The sequence below is a fragment of the Saimiri boliviensis genome, chromosome 1 (genome assembly GCF_048565385.1).
Source record: "Saimiri boliviensis isolate mSaiBol1 chromosome 1, mSaiBol1.pri, whole genome shotgun sequence".
NCBI classification, from domain to species: domain Eukaryota; kingdom Metazoa; phylum Chordata; class Mammalia; order Primates; family Cebidae; genus Saimiri; species Saimiri boliviensis.
Window position 1 is genome coordinate 190,835,738 of NC_133449.1, and position 20,157 is coordinate 190,855,894.

At 35.0% G+C, this 20,157-nt stretch overlaps 1 protein-coding gene across 4 annotated transcripts in view; it reads right to left on the reverse strand.

The window, feature by feature from the left end:
* The window catches only part of DMXL1 (Dmx like 1), a 170,352-nt gene that overhangs the window by 33,981 nt on the left and 116,214 nt on the right, over nucleotides 1-20,157 (reverse strand). For 2 of the 4 annotated variants that reach the window (XM_074382293.1, XM_003920673.4), the window contains 4 exons: nucleotides 18,220-18,305; nucleotides 16,742-16,943; nucleotides 11,307-11,424; nucleotides 8,206-8,268 (listed from right to left, as the gene is read on the reverse strand). In XM_074382293.1, the coding sequence (XP_074238394.1) occupies nucleotides 8,206-8,268; nucleotides 11,307-11,424; nucleotides 16,742-16,943; nucleotides 18,220-18,305 (469 nt within the window). The remainder of the gene's footprint in view (nucleotides 1-8,205; nucleotides 8,269-11,306; nucleotides 11,425-16,741; nucleotides 16,944-18,219; nucleotides 18,306-20,157) is intronic. The other 2 variants (XM_074382300.1, XM_003920672.4) reach the window with 1 other exon arrangement.

Genomic DNA, 20,157 nt, shown 5'->3' on the forward strand with positions numbered 1-20,157 from the left:
TTGTTGACAGAGAAAGATAATGGTCCCATGGAATAGAGGGATGTGTTACTTTCTGGTAATGCTTAGATGGGGGATCATATCAATTTCACCTGGAGAGCTTTTTCAAACTTTACATGTATGGGAGGAAAGCTCTTATAGGTATAAACTTCAAAAAATCTTTCTCTATGTAGGAATACATTTGTGTCCTCATTATTTACTAAAAGCATTGTTTCTCAATAAGGTGGTGTGAAATTAACCTAAGAATCAACTGAGATGATTTTTTTAAAAATACAGACTCTGAACCCCATGTCAGACAGATAATCAGAATGTCATGGGGGTGGGTCAAATAAATGGTGGTTAGTATCTCAGTAGTCTTAAACTTCAGGATGACCATAAGTGGCAGAAGATAAGACTGGAAATAAAGGTAGAGGTTCAGCTCTTATAGGACCTTAAAAGCCATAATCAAGAATTCAGATGCTGTTCTAAGGCAGAGAAACCATTGGTGGATTTTTGAAGTATGGCTATTGTGAGATAAAACATAAAGGGTTTGAGAATGACTGCCAGAAAAAAAGGAAATTAAGATGACTGTTCAATTGGAAAGTTGAAACAGACTTATAACCAAACCAAAATACCCCTACGCAAACAAAAATCAGTCACCAGATATAAATAATCAAATATATTCTAATCTAAAAGTGTAATTTGCTTACGAAGAATTTCAGTATTCACTGAATATTCTGGGTGACTTGAGGATCAACTTGTCTTCTAAGGAAATTCTCAGCTCTTACTAAAAAAGCTGGTTAAAAAGTTACTATAGTAGCTGAAGGGAGAGATCATGGTGGGTTGGATTATGGCAGTAGGAATGGTGGTAGTGATAAGTGGTTGTAATTGGGATACATTTTGTTAATGGACTGTAATCATAGTGAGAATAAAATAAGGAAAGAAAAAGGATGACTCGTAGTTTTCAGGCCTGACAGGTGGGTGAGTAAAGATACCATTTACTGAGACGGACAGCAGTGAGGAAAACAGTGGAAGTAGGTTCATAGTAGGGAATGTATGGAGTTCAGGAAATTAGTTGGGACTAGAGAGATTTGAGAGTTGTCAGCATACAGATAATACTGATATTTAAACCGTAAGATAACCCAAAGAGAAAGTAAAGATAGGAAAGATGAAAAGTTAGAGAACTGAATTCTTAGGCAGCCAATATTTCAAGGATGGGGAAAAAGGACAATTCAGTAGTTGTCAATTAGCTAACATAAGAAATAGAAGAATTTTATATTATGGAAACTAAGTGAGGCAACAATTTTAGAAAAATGTTATGGGTTAACACTACCAAATGATTACTCAGAAGTTGAATCATATAAAGAGAGATAATTGACTACTAAATTTAGTATACTGGAAGTCAATGGTGACCATGTGTAGGACAATCTCAGTGGAGTGGGATGGAGATAATACCTAACTAAATTAGAGAGGCTGTGATATCTGGTGAATAAGGAGGGAGGTCTACTGGGAAAGGATCATAGAGATATTCAACTGATTGGATAATGTTTTATTTTTAAGCTGGGTAGTTTATGATGTTTCAACATTATTGTTTAAATCCTGAATGACTTTAAAAGGCAACTCTGTAAGTGAATTTTGCTACATAGGAGACTAGAGAAATTCAGTATTTTTTTAGAGGCAAAACAAAAAAATATATTTGGTAATGCTAATGAGAGTAATTTGAGAGAGGTATATATTTATTGAGGAGAGACAGAGATGGGCTTCAGTTATAAAGAACTGAAAACAAGTTCTTGGGTAGGTGAAAGCAGATACGATCCATGCACAAGTGAAAGATCTGGCCTTGGATAAAGGGTGACACTTCACTCACTGTTAGAGGAGGCAGAACAAAATATCTGCATATAGAACAGAAATTAGATGATGATAGGCAGATAAGGCTAAATCACTGCTGATGGCACTTATTTTGACAGCAAAAGATATTGATCTGTGGGGAGTGGGAAACAATTATTAGAAGTCTGAGGAAATAGAAAAAAAGCATGAAAATGAAAAACAAATTTATATAGAGCAACTTCTTATGACCACAGGGTAGTTTTAGGTTAATTTGAGATTTGTGCTAATAAATTTCAAGTGAGGCAAGCTCCAGGTTTTGTGCTTTTCCTCCAAACATGTTTGGCTGCTTGAGTGCAGGCACAGAATAGGTCAGAGAGTTGGGTTTAAACAGGTTTGGGAATTTTCAAGGCAAGTATAGTGTAGGAAGAACAGGGTAAGGATGTTTGCAGGTGATTGATTGATTCTATGATGGGTCATGGAATCTAAGCTGGGAAGGGAAGGAAGTAGGAACATGATATAGTCAGCTAAAAACACAGACAGAACTTGCATGTGCTTTGAACATAATTTTGTTAAAGGCCTCACAACATAACATTATAGTAAAAAAAAAAAATCGCAATGAATACGGCCTTAAAAGATCTCCTAAATACAAAGTTTCAAGTCACACTTTGTAAAGATGTCATGTTTTCATTGGCTGGATATGTGAGGGAAAAAACAATCCAAATATTAATGCTAAAAGAGACTTAAAGAGATTATACAGATCAAAAACTAATCATAGAATTGCTATATGATCTAGCAATTCTACTTCTGTATATACCCAAAATAACTGAAAGCAGAGACTCAGATACTTGTATATCAATGTACATAGCACCACTATTCACAATAACCAAGACAGACACAACTCAAATGTTCACTAACTGATGGATAAACAAAATGTATGTACATACATTAGAATACTATTCAACCTTAAAAAGGGAGAAAATTCTGACAGATGTTAAATATGGACAAGCCTTAAAGACATTAAGCAAAGTGAGATAAACTAGTCACAAAAGGACAACTATTATACAATTTCACTTACATGAATAAAATTCATAGACACAAAAAGTAGAATGGTGGTTGCCTGGGGTGGGGGCCAGAGAAGTAGGGAGCTATTGCTTAGTGGGCACAAAAGTTTCTGTTTGGAAGGGATGAAAAAGTTCTAGAGGTGGATGATGTGTTGGTTGCATAGCAGTGTAAATGTACTTAAGACCACTGGGCTGCTTTACTAACGGTTAAAATGGTAACTTTTATGTTATTTATATTTTATCACAAAAAGAAATTATGCAGAAACTGATCTGAATAGTGCTTGAGTTCCACAGAGCTGCCCTTAGAAGTGGGAGGAGAGAGGGGTAGTTAGATTAGTGCTCTGATCCTACTACTAGTATTTCAATTAGAGAAGCAACAGGTTTAAAATTATAAGCCCTAGTTTTACATGTTAGTAAACGAAGCTCCAAGGGTGGAAGAGTGAAAGGTCATACAGCAGATTCATGGAAAAAGTGACTAAGACTCTGGGTAGTCATTAGTGATTTTCATTTACTAACACCTACAATATAAGGTTGTGTACTTGGAATACTTCAGTGCCACTCTAATGACATGAGAAAACAAATATGAAGTAAAATGATATCTAAAGAATATCAAAGGCATAACTGAAAGAAAATAGGAAGCAATCAAGTGAACATAAAATGGTGTCAATACCCCAAATATTAGGGAATATAAACGCTTAAGAAGACATAATTTGGTTTTCAAAGTCATAGCAGAGCCTGGGCATGGTGGCTCATGCCTATAATCCCAGCACTTTGGGAGGCCAAGGCAGGCAGATCACCTGAGGTTAGGAGTTTGAGACCAGCCTGGCCAACATGGTGAAAACCCATCTCTACTAAAAACACACAAAAAATTAGCCAGACATGGTGGATGTGTGCCTGTAATCCCAGCTACTCAGAAGGCTCAGAAGGCTGAGGCATGAGAATTGCTTGAACCCAGGGGGCAGAGGTTGCAGTGAGCCAAGATTGTGCCACTGCACTCTAGATTGGGTGACCAAGCAAGACTCCATCTCAAAGAGAGAGAGAGAGGAAGAGAGAGGGGGAGAAGGGGAGGGAGGAAGGGGTGGGGGGGGAGAGAGAGAGAGAGAGAGAGAGAAAGAGAGATGGCATCACCATAGATTTTAATAGGGCAACATGATTAACTTTATGCCAGTAAATCTGACAATAGAAATGAAATGTACACTTCTTGAAAGACATGTACTACCAAAACTTTCTCAAGAAATAGATAAACCTGAATGGCCCTACATCTGTTACAGACACTAGTCATATAAAAAACTTCAGGATTCTACCACACACTTCAGAAATAATACTAATTCTACAAAAGTTCTTCCCAAAAATTAAAGAGAAGAGAATCTTCGTCAATTCATTCTAAGAGGCTAGCATTAATCTGAGACCAATACAAGCAACACTAAGAAAGCTATAACCCAATATCGCTCATGAACACAGATATAAAAATTCCTAAAATTTTATCAAATGTAACTATATATAAAAAGGATAACACATCATGGCCAAGTAGACCTTATGCTGGGAATGCAAGATTGGTTTATCTTAAAAAAAAAAATCCTTAACCTATCATATTAAAAAAAAAAAGATCATCTCAGTAGTAAAAAAAAATTATTTGACAAAATCCAACATCCATTCCTTATTAAAAATTCTTAACAAAGTAGGAAGGCAAAGAAATGTCCTCAAAATTATAAAGGGCATCTGCAACAAACCTACAGGAAATACTATATTTAATAATAAAAGACTGACTGTTTTCCCCAAGATCAGAAACAAGATAAAAATGTATGCTAGTGATCACTTCTATTCAACAATGGACTGGAAATTCTAAGTCAGTGATAAAGCCAAAAAAAAAAAAAAAACACAAAAGAACTTAGATGAATATACTTGAGGGACTTACAACATATGATTTCAAGATTGCAAGATGTATTATAAGGTTATAGTTATAAAGACAGTGAGCTATTACCATAAAGATGGATCAATGGCCCAAAATAGGGACTCCAGAATTAGACTGACATATCTCTGTCAATTGATTTTTGAAAAGGATGAAGAGGTAGTTTAGTGGAGGAAAAGATAATCTTTTCAACAAATAATGCTGAAACAACTGACATACAGATGCAACAACACAACTACAGTAACAAAGAACTGAGGTCCATACTTATTTACACCATGTAAACAAATTAACTTGAAATGGATTACAGACCTAAATGTAATACTAAAACTCTAAACACATAGAACAGGAGAAAATCTTTGTGATCTTAGGTTAGGCAAAGGTTTCTTAAATACAGCACCAAAAAGAAAATGAATAACCAGAAATAATACATTAGACATCATCAAAATTAAGAATTTCTGTACTTTAAAGACCTTGTGGCCGGGTGTAGTGGTTCACATCCCTAATCCCAGCACTTTAGAAGGTCGAGGTGGGCAGATCACTTGAGGCCAGGAGCTCGAGACCAGCCTAGGCAATATGGCGAAACCCTGTCTACTCATCTACTAAAAATACAAAAATTAGCTGGGTGTGGTGGTGCACGCCTAAGGCATGAGAATTGCTTGTACCCAGGAGGTGGAGGTTGCAGTGAGCTAACAGACAACCCATAGAGTAAGAGAAACTATTTGCAAATCACATTTGTGACAAACAATTTTTATCCAGAACATACAAATAACTGCTTAAATTCAATCAAGAAAACAAGCAAGCTAATAAAAATAAACACAAGATTTGAAGACACTTCATGCAAAAAGACAGACAAATGGCAAATAAGCTTGGGATAAGATGCTCAATGCAAATTAAAGCCACAATGAACTACTTCGACATACCTAAGAGAATGGTTAAAATGAAACTGTAGACTATGCCAACTGTTGGAATGCAATGCAAGGCTGGGCACAGCAGATCACACCTGTAATCCCAGCACTTCAGAAGGCTAAGGTGGGAAGAATACTTGAGCCCAGAAGTCTGACACAAGCCTAAGCAACATGGAGAAACCCCATCTTTACAAAAAATTAAAAAATGAGCTGGGTATAGTGGTGCATGCTTGTAGTCCCAGCTGCTCAGAAGGCTGAGGCAAGAGGGCTGTTTGAGCCTGGAAGGTCGAGGCTTCAGTGAGCCATAATCACACCACTGTACTCCAGACTGGGAGACACAGAGAAACCCTGTCTTAAAAAAAGAGAATGTGATGCAACTAGGATTTCGTACGCCACCCATTGAGAATGTATAAATGGTGCAACCACCTTGGAAAATATTTGAACAGTTTCACAAGATGTTTAACATACATCTACTATATGATCCAGTCTTTTCACTCCTAGGCATTTACGTAAGAGAAATGAAAGCCTATTTCCAAAAAATGTGACTTGTACATGAATATTCAAAGCAGCCTTATTTGGAATAGCTCCAAAATAAATCAGCTCAAGAGTTCAATAACAGGTAAATAAACTATGGTAATCCATACAATGTAATAAACATCATAATAAAAAGGAATGAACTACTAAAACACACAACATGGATAAATCTTGAAATAATTATGCTAAGTCAATGGACACAGACGGTAAACCAATAATGGCATATTATATTATTCTATTTACATAAAACTCTAGAAAACAACAAATTGATCTTTAATGCCAGGAAACAGTTTGGTAGTTGCTTGGGGAGGAAGAAGGCACAGGTAGGAAAGAAAAAAAAAAGGGAGTGATTAAATTCTGGGGACTGATGGATATAATCACTATCCTGGTTGTGGTGATGGCTGTGCTAGAGAATACACATGCCAAAATTGAACAAGTTGCACACTTTAAGTATATACAGTTATTTTAAGTCAGGCATACCTTATGAAGATTTTTTTTAAAACCATATAGCAGTGGGCTTGAAAAATGCTGGCCACATAGTTATGATGTTAACCCTCCCCTAAAAAAGACTGCATTTTGACATAGCATGAAGATGACTATAGAAATGCAACATTATAATTATTAACATTTTACAAATAATATCAAAACAAAAATCTTCAGATAAGAATTCCTGATAATGTACAGACAGTAGTAAGCAAACATCATTACCCAGGCAAGGAAAATTGTTAACTGATTAAACATTTGAATTATATTCCCTAAAAACTCCCAAAGGCCATTAAAAATTTTCAAAGTATGAATCATATATACACTTATTTTGCAAAAGTTTTAGTTATACTATACACTTGATATCAAATCAGGCCTTTTAATTAATTGCACATAATTATTTCTCTTATTTTACCAAAGGATTCCTGTTGGAAAGAATAAAAGGTAAAAATTAGTAGCCATAAAATTTTTTTTGAGAAAGTTTTCACTTAAAAATCACTGCTGAGATTGTTTTAAATACAGAACATGAAAAATATGAGTTAAATATCAACTTCATAAAGTCACAACTGAATTGGCTGGGCACAGTGGCTCACACCTATAATCCTAGCAGTTTGGGAGGCCAAAGTGGATGATCACCTCAGGTCAGGAGTTTGACATCAGCCTGGCCAACATGGTAAAATCCCACCTCTACTAAAAATACAAAAGAAATCAGCCAGGTGTGATGGTAGGTGCCTATAGTCCCCGCTACTCGGGAGGCTGAGGCAGGAGAATTGCTTAAACCCGGTCGTGGGGGCGGGGGTGGTGGTTGTGAGGTTGCAGTGAACTGAGACTGTGCCACTTTACTCCAGCCTGGGTAAAACAGCGAAGCTCCATCTCAAAAATAAAAAATAAAATAAAATAAAGCCATAGCTGACCATGCAATCACAGAATACCTAGGAGTTATTTCATAATTATACAGATTCGCATCCTTTGTGCTTTGGTTCTCAAGTACAATGAGTACTTCCTATGTATCCTAAGGCACTTTGCTACATTCTATTCCTACCAGTAGAATAAATGCTATAAAACAGTATTTGCTATATTTTTAAGAATATCCTAGAATATTAATATCATTATTAATTAATGTTAATTAAGATAATAGATTATTAATTCTTAAAATTATAGGAGAGAATTTTAACCCCAAATGCGATACTTGCAGAATTAAAACAATACTACTAAACAACTGCTATTGTAATCATATGTATTTAGAACTTTAGTTGTATTTACTCAGAAAAATCTGTAGCCAAAACAAGATACATTCAACTCTCTTTAAAATTGCATTCTCTTATCTAACAAAACAGAAATCACTTTTACAATTGCAATATTTAAGCTGTTAAAATAAAAGGAGAATAATTTGAGGGAATAATCCTTTAATTCCATTGGAAACAAAGACCAGTTTAAAACTCAAATGCAAATACTTTGTTCTTTTGTGAAAGAATGCAATTTCTAATTTCAGTTGAATGATATTTTGTACCTTATTGATGTTTGGCTCCTCCATCATAGAATTTTTGATGGTTTCACTGTTGTCCTCTAATGACTTCATCAAGAAAGAATAACCACATGACAAAGAGTAAAGATGAGATGTAACATGCAAAATACCGGGGATTGATTAAATTTTATATTTTAAACCAAATTTATTAGAAAAGAACATTATATGGAGTTATTATTCTTAAAACTTTATACACCTTATAAGAAGCATGTATGAAGGTGCATGGTTAGGAAATGAGAAAAATTTAATCCCTCAGAACTTATTAATCACAATTATAAGTTTTATTCTGTCCCTAAGAAGTTTATACTCAATTTCAAAATGTTGACATTAAAGCATGATTGAAACCAAAGTACTTTATATTAAAATAAATAAAATAATCAGAGCTACTGGTGTCAAAGTACTATCAACTGAAAATTCAAGTTGAATTATTCTCTTGCTCGCTGCTATGTCTTATCTCCGTATCTGAACCTTCAGGAAAATCTCTGGATTAGGAAATTTCTATTTCTACATTTATCTAATTCTTTTCCACTGAGGTAGGCAGAAACAGTCAATAAATTGCTGGGAAGCACACATACTTCTTAAAAGGGAATAGTAGTACTTGCTAAAGAAAGAGTTCTTCCAAGACTTTTAGTTTTTCTCAGAAAGTCAAACAAAACAAAACAAAAATGGAAAAAGGACTGGGAACAATGATGGGAGTTGTCAAGTCTCAATTTTTTATTAAGAATGACTTTATCTGCAGTTGTCTGTATTTTCTATTTAAGTACAAAGAGAGAAGACATTATTTTAAAACACATGTACCAGTAAACTTTACTATATAGGAAAAGATCTGAGAATAAATCAGGATTTTGAGGTCAGATGAAGAAACTGTAAAATTTCATTTTCAAACACATAAAGAAATAAAGAGCGGGCAGTTCTTAGAATACTCTCTCACCATCTGCCATCCAAAATACAGAGCCTGTCATATATCTATCTCCTAACCATCTGGAAAGTCACAGTGACTTCGACTAAAATAAGTATAACCCACATTTTAGAAAAATAAGAGATGGAAGATGACTTTGTTAATACTAAAAATAGGCTAGTAACCTTTCCAGTAAAGATTAATTTTATACCAACTCTCTAAAGATTCTATTTAATTCCATTCAAATCTATGTTTTACTATATAAAATTTTTCTTTTCATATTCGTTATCAAAAAGACACTTTTTAAGAGTACTACTATCAAGAATAAAACAATAAAGCAGTCACAACAAACTTTTAATAACCACCATTAATTGTGTCAAGGTTTAAATAAGTTAAATCTATCAAAACATTGCAAAGGGCTATTATTATGCATAAAAAGAGACAAAATTCAGAGAAAATATTTAGCTTACTGATAGTCACAAAACTGTTAGTCCAACATTCATGTTCATGCTTCTGATTAAAATAATTACAATAAAAATAATTTTAAAATTTTCTTGAGATATCATGAAACTCCAAAGAATAACAAATTTTAAAATGTGTATACTGATTATTTGCTATGTTTATGCATTCTGGCTTGATTATACTACTCTTTTCCTTAATGACTCTATTCCTGAATCAATTAGACAATCTAATGGCCCAAGAGTTTTTTTGTTTTGTTTTCAGAATTACTTCATTTCCCGAATGCCCTAAATATATCAGCAGTAGAAAGATAAGTTTTTTTGAAGATTAAGAAAATACATCAATTTAAAAAGAGTTAAATAAACAAATGAAATACATTCATATTTGTCTAAATTTCAATGTTATACCTCGGTACTCAGGTCAGAAGTCTTCTAAGTCAGTAAGAATACTACATATTATTTCCTGACTTGGTTGATTTGAATATATTTACAAAATGAGGCAAATAGTAAATAATAGCATATACAGTTTCCACTTACAAATTAGTACTTAAATTGAGAGCCAATGAGATATATATGTAATTTTCCTTTAAGGCAGAAAGGTTAGATGTCATCTTGCTTTTTGCTTACTTGTCTATTGTGAAGCCATTCAACTTATTTCTCTAACTGAAATATCTTCAGTGTTTTCTCCAACTTCAAAAACTGTACAAAGCTTGCCTTCAGACTAGTTCACTGCTACTCAAAATGTGTTTCACATACAGAATATCAGTTCTGAACTCTTTGCTACCAGTCCAGGAGACATAAAGAATTGACTACATCACTATGTCTACTGTTCAGTTCACCGGAATTTTTTAGTAACAAAACTTTCTCAATGAAGAAGACAAATTCCCATATCATCAAACTGGTACCTATTACTAGCACTAAACTAAATGACCAAAAAAAATTTTTTTTTAATTTTGATGATATTATCAAGGTATAAGCAACCAGTTACAGTATATGTTAATTAGGGTTTGTAACAGTTCATTAATTTAAGCATAATCCACAGAAAAGAAAATGTACATATTTTAAAAGTTGGCTGCATGCAGTGGCTCAAGCCTGTAATCTCAGCACTTTGGGAGGCCAAGGCAGGTAGATCTCCTGAGCTCAGGAATTCAAGACCACCCTGGGAAATATGATGAAACTCTGTCTCTACCAAAAATACAAAAAAATTAGCTGGGCATGGTGGTGCACACCTGTGGTCCCAGCTACATGGGGGCTGAGTGGGAGGATCGCTTGAGCCTGGGAGGCAAAGGTTGCAGGGAACTGAAATGCTGCCACTGTACTCCAACCTGCGTGACAGAGTGAGATTCTATTTAAAAAAAATAAAAATGAAAAATCTTCAGTATACAAACCTAGTTACAATTAAATTTCTAAGATATACTTCTTTTAACTGTGACATGAAAATCATAGGAAATTTCTATCGTCTCTTAAATTGATGATCACGACAATTCAAAATACAAGAAACAAGATGTGAAATCTTGAGAAAAAAGTCCCAAATACATTTGAATTAAATTAAATTGATTTATGAAAATACTGCCCCTCTTCTAAATCATACTTTTCTAAGCATTAATTAATTGCCTATGTTTATGATATAAAACATGTATTCAAAAAAATCTGTAAAATATAATTCATTTTAATGGTTACGTGATCAAAGACTTCAATAATAAAATAAACAGATTTTAACTTATACAGACCTCATTTAGACACCGTTTCTTTGTGAATATATTTTTGATAAAGGTTTCCTGAATTTCTTCCTGCTTCACCAAATACTGCCAAAGCCTCTTCACAGACAGTGCCAGATGGTGTTTGGATCTACAGAGGGAGAGACAGTAAATTTAATTATACACTTCGGAGATTTCTGATTAACTTGATCACAATTCCTTGGTGCCTTATGAATGTTTATTATAATAAATTAACTGCAATCAGACTATATGATTGGAGGCAGATCATATTGCCAACCTTTTCCTTAAATAAGATAATACATAATTCAGACTTTGTGGACAGATGGTCTCTGTCACAACTACCCAAGTCTGATATTGCACGGGTAAAGTAACCCTTCAAAATGCTTGGGACCAGAAGTATTTTGAATTTCATATGTTTTCAGATTTTGAAATATTTGAATATATATGTCTAAATTCTAAATTCTTTTGTTTCATATACTTCTTATATGCATAATCTGAAGGTGAGAATTACATATATATATTACACATATTATATATCTATATATAAAAAATATGTATGTATATATATATTTTTTTTAGTTGAGTCTCAATCTGTGGCCCAGCCTGGAGTGCAAGGGGTCAATGTTGGCTCACTGCAACCTCCACCTCCTGGGTTCAAGCAATTCTCCTGTCTCAGCCTTTCGAGTAGCTGGGATTATAGGCACATGCTACCACACCTGGCTAATTTTGTGTTTTTAGTAGAGATGGGGTTTCACCACATTGGCAGGCTGGTCTCAAACTCCTGACTTCAGGTGATCCACCTGCTTTGGCCTTCCAAACTGCTGGGATTAAAGGCAATGAAGGTAAGAAATTCTATTTTTAATAACTGTGTGCATGAAACAAAGTTTGTGTTAAATACTTACACATGGTATTTTCCACTTAGAGCATCATGTTGGCACTCAAAAAAATTTGAATTTTGGAGCATTTCAGATCCTAGATTTTTGGATTAGGGACTGTCAACTTGCAGTGGGAAAACAGTCAACGTGCAATTGAGAGTTACGGTTATAATCCAATAAAACTTTATTTAAAGAAGCATGGAGAAGTCTAGATTTCACCTGTGGGGATGGCCATAATTTGTTGATTCCCTAACCTAGGGCCATATGATCTAACAAAAATAGAATGCTTTACCAAAATCTCTGGGACACAGCTAAGGCAGCATTAAGAGAGAAATTCATAGCACTATATGACCACATCAAAAAGTTAGGAAGATCTCAAATTAACAACCTAACATCACAATTGAAAAAAAAAAAAAAAAACAAAGAAGCAAGAACAAATAAACCCGAAAGATAGCAGAAGATAAGAAATAACAAAAATCAGAGCCGAACTGAAAGAAATTGAGACACAAAAAAAATTTAAAAAAATCAACAAATCTAGGAGTTGCTCTTTTGAAAAAAGTGGCAAGATAGACAAACTGCTAGCTAGACTAAGAAGAAGGAGAGAAGATCCAAACAAACACAATTAGAAATGACCAAGCGGATATTACCACTGACCCCACAGAAATAAAAATAACCATCAAAAACTACTATGGAGATCTCTATTCACACAGACTACAAAACCTACAAGAGATGTATAAATTCCTGGACACATACACTATCCCAGACTGGACCTGGAAGAAACGATTCCTTGACCAAACCAATAACGAGCTCTGAGATTGAGTCAGTAATAAATAGCATACCAACCAAAAAAAGCACAGAACTGGATGGATTCACTGCCAAATTTTACCAAATGTACAAAGAAAAGCTGGTTGCCATTCCTAAAACTATTCCTAAAAATTGAGGAGGTAGAACTCCTCCACAACTAACTCTAAGAGGCCGACATTATCCTGATACCAAAACCTGGCAGAGACACAACAAAAAAAGAAAACGTCAAGCCAATATCCTTGATGAATGTTGACACAAAAATCCTCAACAAAATACTTGCAGACCGAATCCAGCAGTGTATCAAAAAGCTAATTCACCACAATCAAGTAGGCTTCATCCCCAGGAGCAAGTTTGGCTCGACATATGCAAATCAATAAATGTGATGAATCACATAAACAGAACTTAGACAAAAACCACATAATTATCTCAACAGATGAAGAAAAGACTTTTGATAAAATTCAACATCACTCCCTGTAAAAAGTTAATAAACTAGGTACTGAAAGAACACACTTCAAAATAGTAATAGCCATTTATGACAAACCCACAGCCAGTATGATATTGAATGGGCAAAAGCAGGAAGCACTGTCCTTGAAAACCAACACAAGACAAGAATGCTCTCTCTCACCACTCCTATTCAACTTAGTATTAAAAGTACTGGCCAAAGCAATCAGGAAAGAGAAAGAAAGAAAAGGCATCCAAATAGGAAGACAGGAAGTAAACTAACTCTGTTTGCAGATGACATGATTCTAATTATAGAAAACCCCATGTCTCAGTCCAAAAGCTCCTAGATTTGATAAACAACTTAGCAAAGTTTCAAAATACAAAAAAAGAAAAATGTACAAGAAATCACTATCGTTCCTATACACCAACAGACCTCATTTAGACATGAAAGCCGTCCCATTCACAACTGCCACAAAAAGAAAAAAATATCTAAGTATACAGCTAGCCAGAGAGTGAAAGAGATCTCAGTGAAAATTACAAAACACTGCTCAAAGAAATCAGATAAGACAAAAATGAAAAAAGTATCCCATGCTCATGGATAAGAAATCATTAAAGTGGCCATAGCGCCCAAAACAATTTACAGATTCAATGCTACTCCTACTAAACTACCACCAACATTCTTCACAGAGGTAGAGAAATCTATTTTAAAATTCATATGTAACCAAAACACAGCCTGAATAGCAAGGCAATCTTAAGCAAAAAGAACAAAATTTGGAATCACATTACCTGATTTCGAAGTATAGGACAAAAAAAAAAAATACAGTAACCAGAACAGAATATACTGGTACAAAAACAGGCACATTGACCACTGTAACAAAATAGGGAACCAGGAAATAAGGTTACACAACTCCCTCTGAACATCTGATCTTCGACAAAGGTGACAAAAACAAGCAATCAAGAAAAGACCCCCTATTCTATAAATGGTACTGGGATAACTGGCTAGCCATATTCAGAAGATTGAGGCTGAACCCTTTCCTTGCAACATACACAAAAATCAACTCGAGATGGATTAAAGACTTTCATGTAAAACCAAAAGCTATAAAAATTTTGGCAGACAACCTATGCAATACCACCCTGGGCACAGGACCAGGCAAAGATTTTATGACAAGGACGCGAAAAGCAATTGCAACAAAACAAAAAATTGATAAGTGGGATCTAATTACACTTAAGAGCTTCCGCATAACAAAAGAAACTATCAACAGAGTAAAGAGACAACGTACCGAATGGGAGAAAAGGTCTTCAAACTATGTACCTGACAAAGGTCTAGTATCCCGCAACTATAAGGAACTTCAACAGATTTACAAAAGAAAAAGAAACAACACCATTAGAAAGTGAGCAAAGAACATGAACAGACACTTTACAAAAGAAGACGTACATGTGGCCAATGAGCATATGAAAAAGCTCAATATCACTAATCATTTGAGAAAAACAAATCAAAAGCACAATGATATACCATCTCACACCATTCAGAATGGCTACCATTAAAAAATAACAAATTATTTATAAAAAATAACAGATTCTGGGAAGATAGCAGAGAAAAGGGAACACTTATGCACTGTCAGTGGGAATGTAAATTAGTCCAACCATTGTGGAAAGCAGTAGAGTAATTCCTCAAAGAGCTAAAAACAGAACTATCATTTGACTCAGCAATCCCATTACTTGGTATATACCTAGGGTAACACAAATCATTCTACCATAAAAGACACATGCACACAAGTGTTCATTGCAGCATTATTCACAATAGCAAAGACATGGAACCAACCTAAATGCCAATCAGTGACAGACTGGATAAAGAAAATGTTGTACAGATAGAAGAAATACTATGCAGCCATAAAAAAGAATGAGATCATGTCTTTTGCAGGAACATGGATGGCTCTGGAAGCTACTATCCTTAGCAAACTAATGCAAGAACACAAAACCAAATACTGTATGTTCTCACTTACAAGTGGGAGCTAAATGTTGAGAACTAATGAACACAAAGAAGGGAACAACAGACAGTGGGGTCTACTGGAAGGTGGAGAGGGGAGCAAGAAGAGAAAGAGGATCAGAAAAAATAACTATTGGGAGCCAGGTGTGGTGGCTCACAGCTGAAATCCCAGCACTTTGGGAGGCTGTGGCAGGCAGATTGCTTGAGCTCAGGAAATCAAGACCAGCCTGCTAACAAGGTGAAACCCCATCTCTATTAAAAAATATAAAAAATTAGCTGGGCATGGTGGTGCGTGCCTGTGGTCTAAGCTACTCAGGAGGCTGAGACAGCAGGGTCATTCGTGTGTGGGAGGTGGAGGTTGCAGTGAGCTGTGGTCATGCCACTGTACTCATCTGGTTAACAAAGCGAGACTCTGTCTCCAAAAAAAGAAAAAATAACTACTGGGTACCAGGCTTAGTACTACCTGGGTGATGAAATAATCTGTAGGACAAATCCTCATGATATCAGTTTATTTCTGGGTTCTCTATTTTGTTCCACAGGTCTATGTGCCTATTTCTGTACCAGTACCATATTGTTCAGTTACTGTTGCTTTGCAGTATAGTTTAAAGTCATAGTTTGTTCTTTTTGCTAAGGATTGCTTTGCCTATTCCAGTCCTCTTTTGGTTTCACGTGAATTTTAGAACAATTTTTTTCTAATTCTGTAAGAATGATGTTGGTAATTTGACAGGAACACTGCTAAATCTGTTAATTGCTTGTTTAGTGCTACAAACTTTCCTAGTAACACTTTTGTGGCTAGTTATTTTGAACAGCATTGCTCTAAAGCAGGCATCAATAAACTACAGCTCACAGTCCAAATCTAGCCTACCTACCATTTTAAGAAATAAATTTTATTGGACAATAACTGAATATATTTGTATACATGTTGTCTATGGTTGCTTTTACTCTACAATGGCAGGGTTTAGTAGTTGTGACAAGAAAGTACAGCCCAAAAAGTAAAACTCCTATTTTAAAAACAGTATTCAGGCCGGGTATGGTGGCTTACATCTATAATCCCAGCACTTTGGGAGGCTGAGGCAGGTGAATCGCCTGACGAGTTCGAGATCAGCCTGGCCAATATGGTGAAACCCTGTCTCTACTAAAAATACAAAAATTAACTGGGTGTGGTGGTGGGTGCCTGTAATCCCAGTTACTCAGAAGGCTGAGGCAGGAGACTTGTTTGAACCTGGGAGGCGGCGTTGCACTGAGCTGAGACTGTGCTATTGCACTCCAGCCTAGACAACAGAGCAAAATGTCACCTCAAAAAACAAACAAAAAAACTCAAACGGTATAAGAAAACCTACTTGAAAGGAGTGTTTGTAGGTTCCAGTAAAGCTTTGTGGCGGAGAATTGCAGGACCTGCAGACAAATTCTCTTCAGAGGTATGACTTGAGATATAATTTTGAGGTGGCCCACCATGGATTTCAAGTCGTCGGAGAAGAACTTGCTCCCAACACTGAAGAGTTTTTAGAACCGCATGACAAAGAGGTGAACTGACTGGAAGCTCTAAAATGGGAACATTGATCCATATTAATCTTATGCAGTAAAATGCCATATTTAATTTTAAGAAAGACTGAAATGAGAGAGGGGAGAGTGGATGCAGGAAAAAAGGAAAAAGAAAAGAAAGACTGAGACGAAATATTAACATACACTTTGGCAGGGAAGACGTGCAAGATGAGGTGGGCATAGAAACCCAGTAGATTACCAAAGGTATGCCACAAACCTGTATAAGTATTCAACATTACTGCTTCTGACTTTAATATCACAATAAAAAATGTATCTCAAGATTATGAAAATATGTGTGGGGAGAAAATTAATTGCTTTAAATCAAGCTTGTCCAACCCATGGCCCGCAGGCTGCATGCGGCCCAAGAAAGCTTTGAATGAGGCCCAACACAAATACATAAACTTTCTTAAAACACAAGATTTTGTTGTGATTTTTCTTTTTAGTTCATCATCCATTGTAAGTATGAGTGTATTTTACGTGTGGCCCAAGGCTATTCTTTTTCTTCCCATGTGGCCCAGGGAAGCCAAAAGAATTGGGCACCCTGCTTTAATTTTTATCAGACTGATTTCCATATGGCATATAACTCTTTAAGATCTATAATGAAAACAATACACAAAGTTAAAAAAATTAATACTTGCCATGAAACTCAGCACTTTCCAGTTCTGCCCATCCATACCCTTTGAGTCTGATCCCACTTTCCACTTTTAGCTATTCCTACTACTTATCTCCCTATATCTAAATAACATGCTTAATACTTAATTTTTCAATTTTAGAAATGATCTACTGATTTACTACTATGGCATGATGAGAATAAACTCTTCTATCATTATGAAAGAGTCTCATAAAAATTTTTGGTTAAATTGGTATTCTTGTGTTTACCTTATTATATATATAGAACTATAGTTCATAGCTGAATCACTTAGCATATTATCATATCCCTTTCTTTCCTATACAAACTTTTCCTCCTTTGGAGTTAATAACTGCTAGTTTTTGTATTTGCTTGGTTTTCCGTCCATTGTAAAATCTTTGACACTTAGCTAGAATAAAAATAGAGTCTCAATACAGTCAATCACATGACGTTCAGTGTCCTTGATTTCTTGGGTGTTGTCCTCCTCAAGCACCTACCAGTATGACAGATACATATACAGGTGGTTGGTTTAGTTAAAAGAAATATATCTTCTATAACTAAACATTTCCCCACTCCAAACAAACAAACAAAACAGAGTAGTAAGTCAAAAGTAATGACACCATTAGTTCATGTTGAGCTATTTATTACCTGCAAGATCGTGACCTGCAAAGGGATAAAAAGTCTTCAAATTGTTGAGCACCAACTGGACCATTGCCAATCGCATCAAGGACCAACTAAAAATAAAGTAATGATGGATCTGTTAATGATTTCTATAGGGATTTAGAAGAGTAAACTACCCTTTGACTCAACAAATTCCACCATTAGGAATCTATCCTGAATACACTCCTCTACAAAAACAAAATAATATATGCATGTTGTTAATCATGTCAGTATTATCTACTGTAACAGAAGTGTAGAGATAATCAAATTATTGAGCAGGAGAGTACTCACTGAATAACTATTTTTGATCTATGAAATATGAGGGTAACCATAAGGAAGAATGAAGAAGGATCTCTAAGAGTTAATATGGAGTAAGTCTTGGTATGTAGTAATAAATAAAAAGCAAGTTGCAGAATACTACATGTAGTATGTTACCTTCTCTGCAAGAAAGCAGGGGGAATAAGTTTAGATTGATTCATTTGTTTATTTTTGCAAACAGAAGGATAAATCAGAAGCTAATGAAAGTGGTTAGCTGTAGAGGATGTACAGAAGAAATTGGATGGAGTAAACAGAAGTTTAACTAAGACTTGTGATTTCACATTTTTTTAGTTTGATTTAAAAAACATTTCAGCTTCTCTTTTATTTCAAGTGGAACATACTTATTTCTTAAAAGACTGAATTTTTAGTTATTTTTCAATAGTGGTAAAATACAAAAACAAAACTTACCATTTTAGTCATTTTAAAATTTATAGTTCAGAGGCATTAAGTACATTCACATTGTTGGGCAATCACCACCACCATCCATCTCCAGAACTCTTTTTATCTTGCAAAACTGAAACTCTAAATTCATTCCCCATTCTCCCCCATCCCCAGCCCTTGACAACCACTATTTTATTTTTAGTCTTTATGTATTTCACTATTCTAAGTACTTCATATAAGTGAAATCACATACTATGTCCCTTTCTGTAACCGATTTATTTCACTTAGCATAATATCAATGTTGTAGCATGTGTTAGAATTTCCTTCCTAATTAAGGCTGAATACTACTCTGTTGAACGTACATAGCACATTTTGTTTAGTATTTCATCTGTTAAAACACACTTGTTTATTTCTTCCTCTTGGTTACTATGAATAACGCTGCTATGAACATGGAATGTATAAATAGCTGTTTCAGGTCCTGTTTTCAATATTTTCAGGTATGTATCCAGAGTGGAAATGCTGGATCACATAGAAATTTTTTTAATTTTTTGAGGAACCAGTATACTGTTTTTCATAGTTGATGCACCATTTTACATTCCCACCAAAGGTGCACAAAGATTCCAATTTCTCCTCGTCCTTCCCAGCACTATTATTTTGCATTTTTTTTTGGTAGCCATCCTGATGGGTGCCAGATGATGTCTCATTGGGGAATTGATTAGCATTTTTCTAATGATTAATAATATTGAGCATCTTTTCATATGCTTATTGGCCATTTTCATATCATCTTTGGAGAAATGTCTATTCTAAAGTCCTTTGTTCATTAATTTTTTTTTTGCTTTTTTAGAAATATAGATGGGTTTTGCCATGTTGCCCAGGCTGGTCGTGAACTCCTGGGCTCAAACAATCTGACCACCTCAGCACTCCCAAAATGCTGGGATTATAGGCATAGGCCACCATGCCCAGCCCTTTGTTCAATTTTTAAATTATTTGTCTTTTTGTTATTGAGTTGTACAGTTTGACTTTTAAATGTTTTATGTATTTAAAAAAGTAAAATTCATTTAGCAGGGGGAAAACAACTCAATAAACCAGGAAGTAAAAATCTCATAGTAACTTTTCAATAAAGAATGACTTCATTGTCCCTCAAATATTTACTTCTTTTAGAAAATTTATATTATCACACTATTAACATATCATGTTTTAGTAAAACATGTATGTGTTTTAGATGTA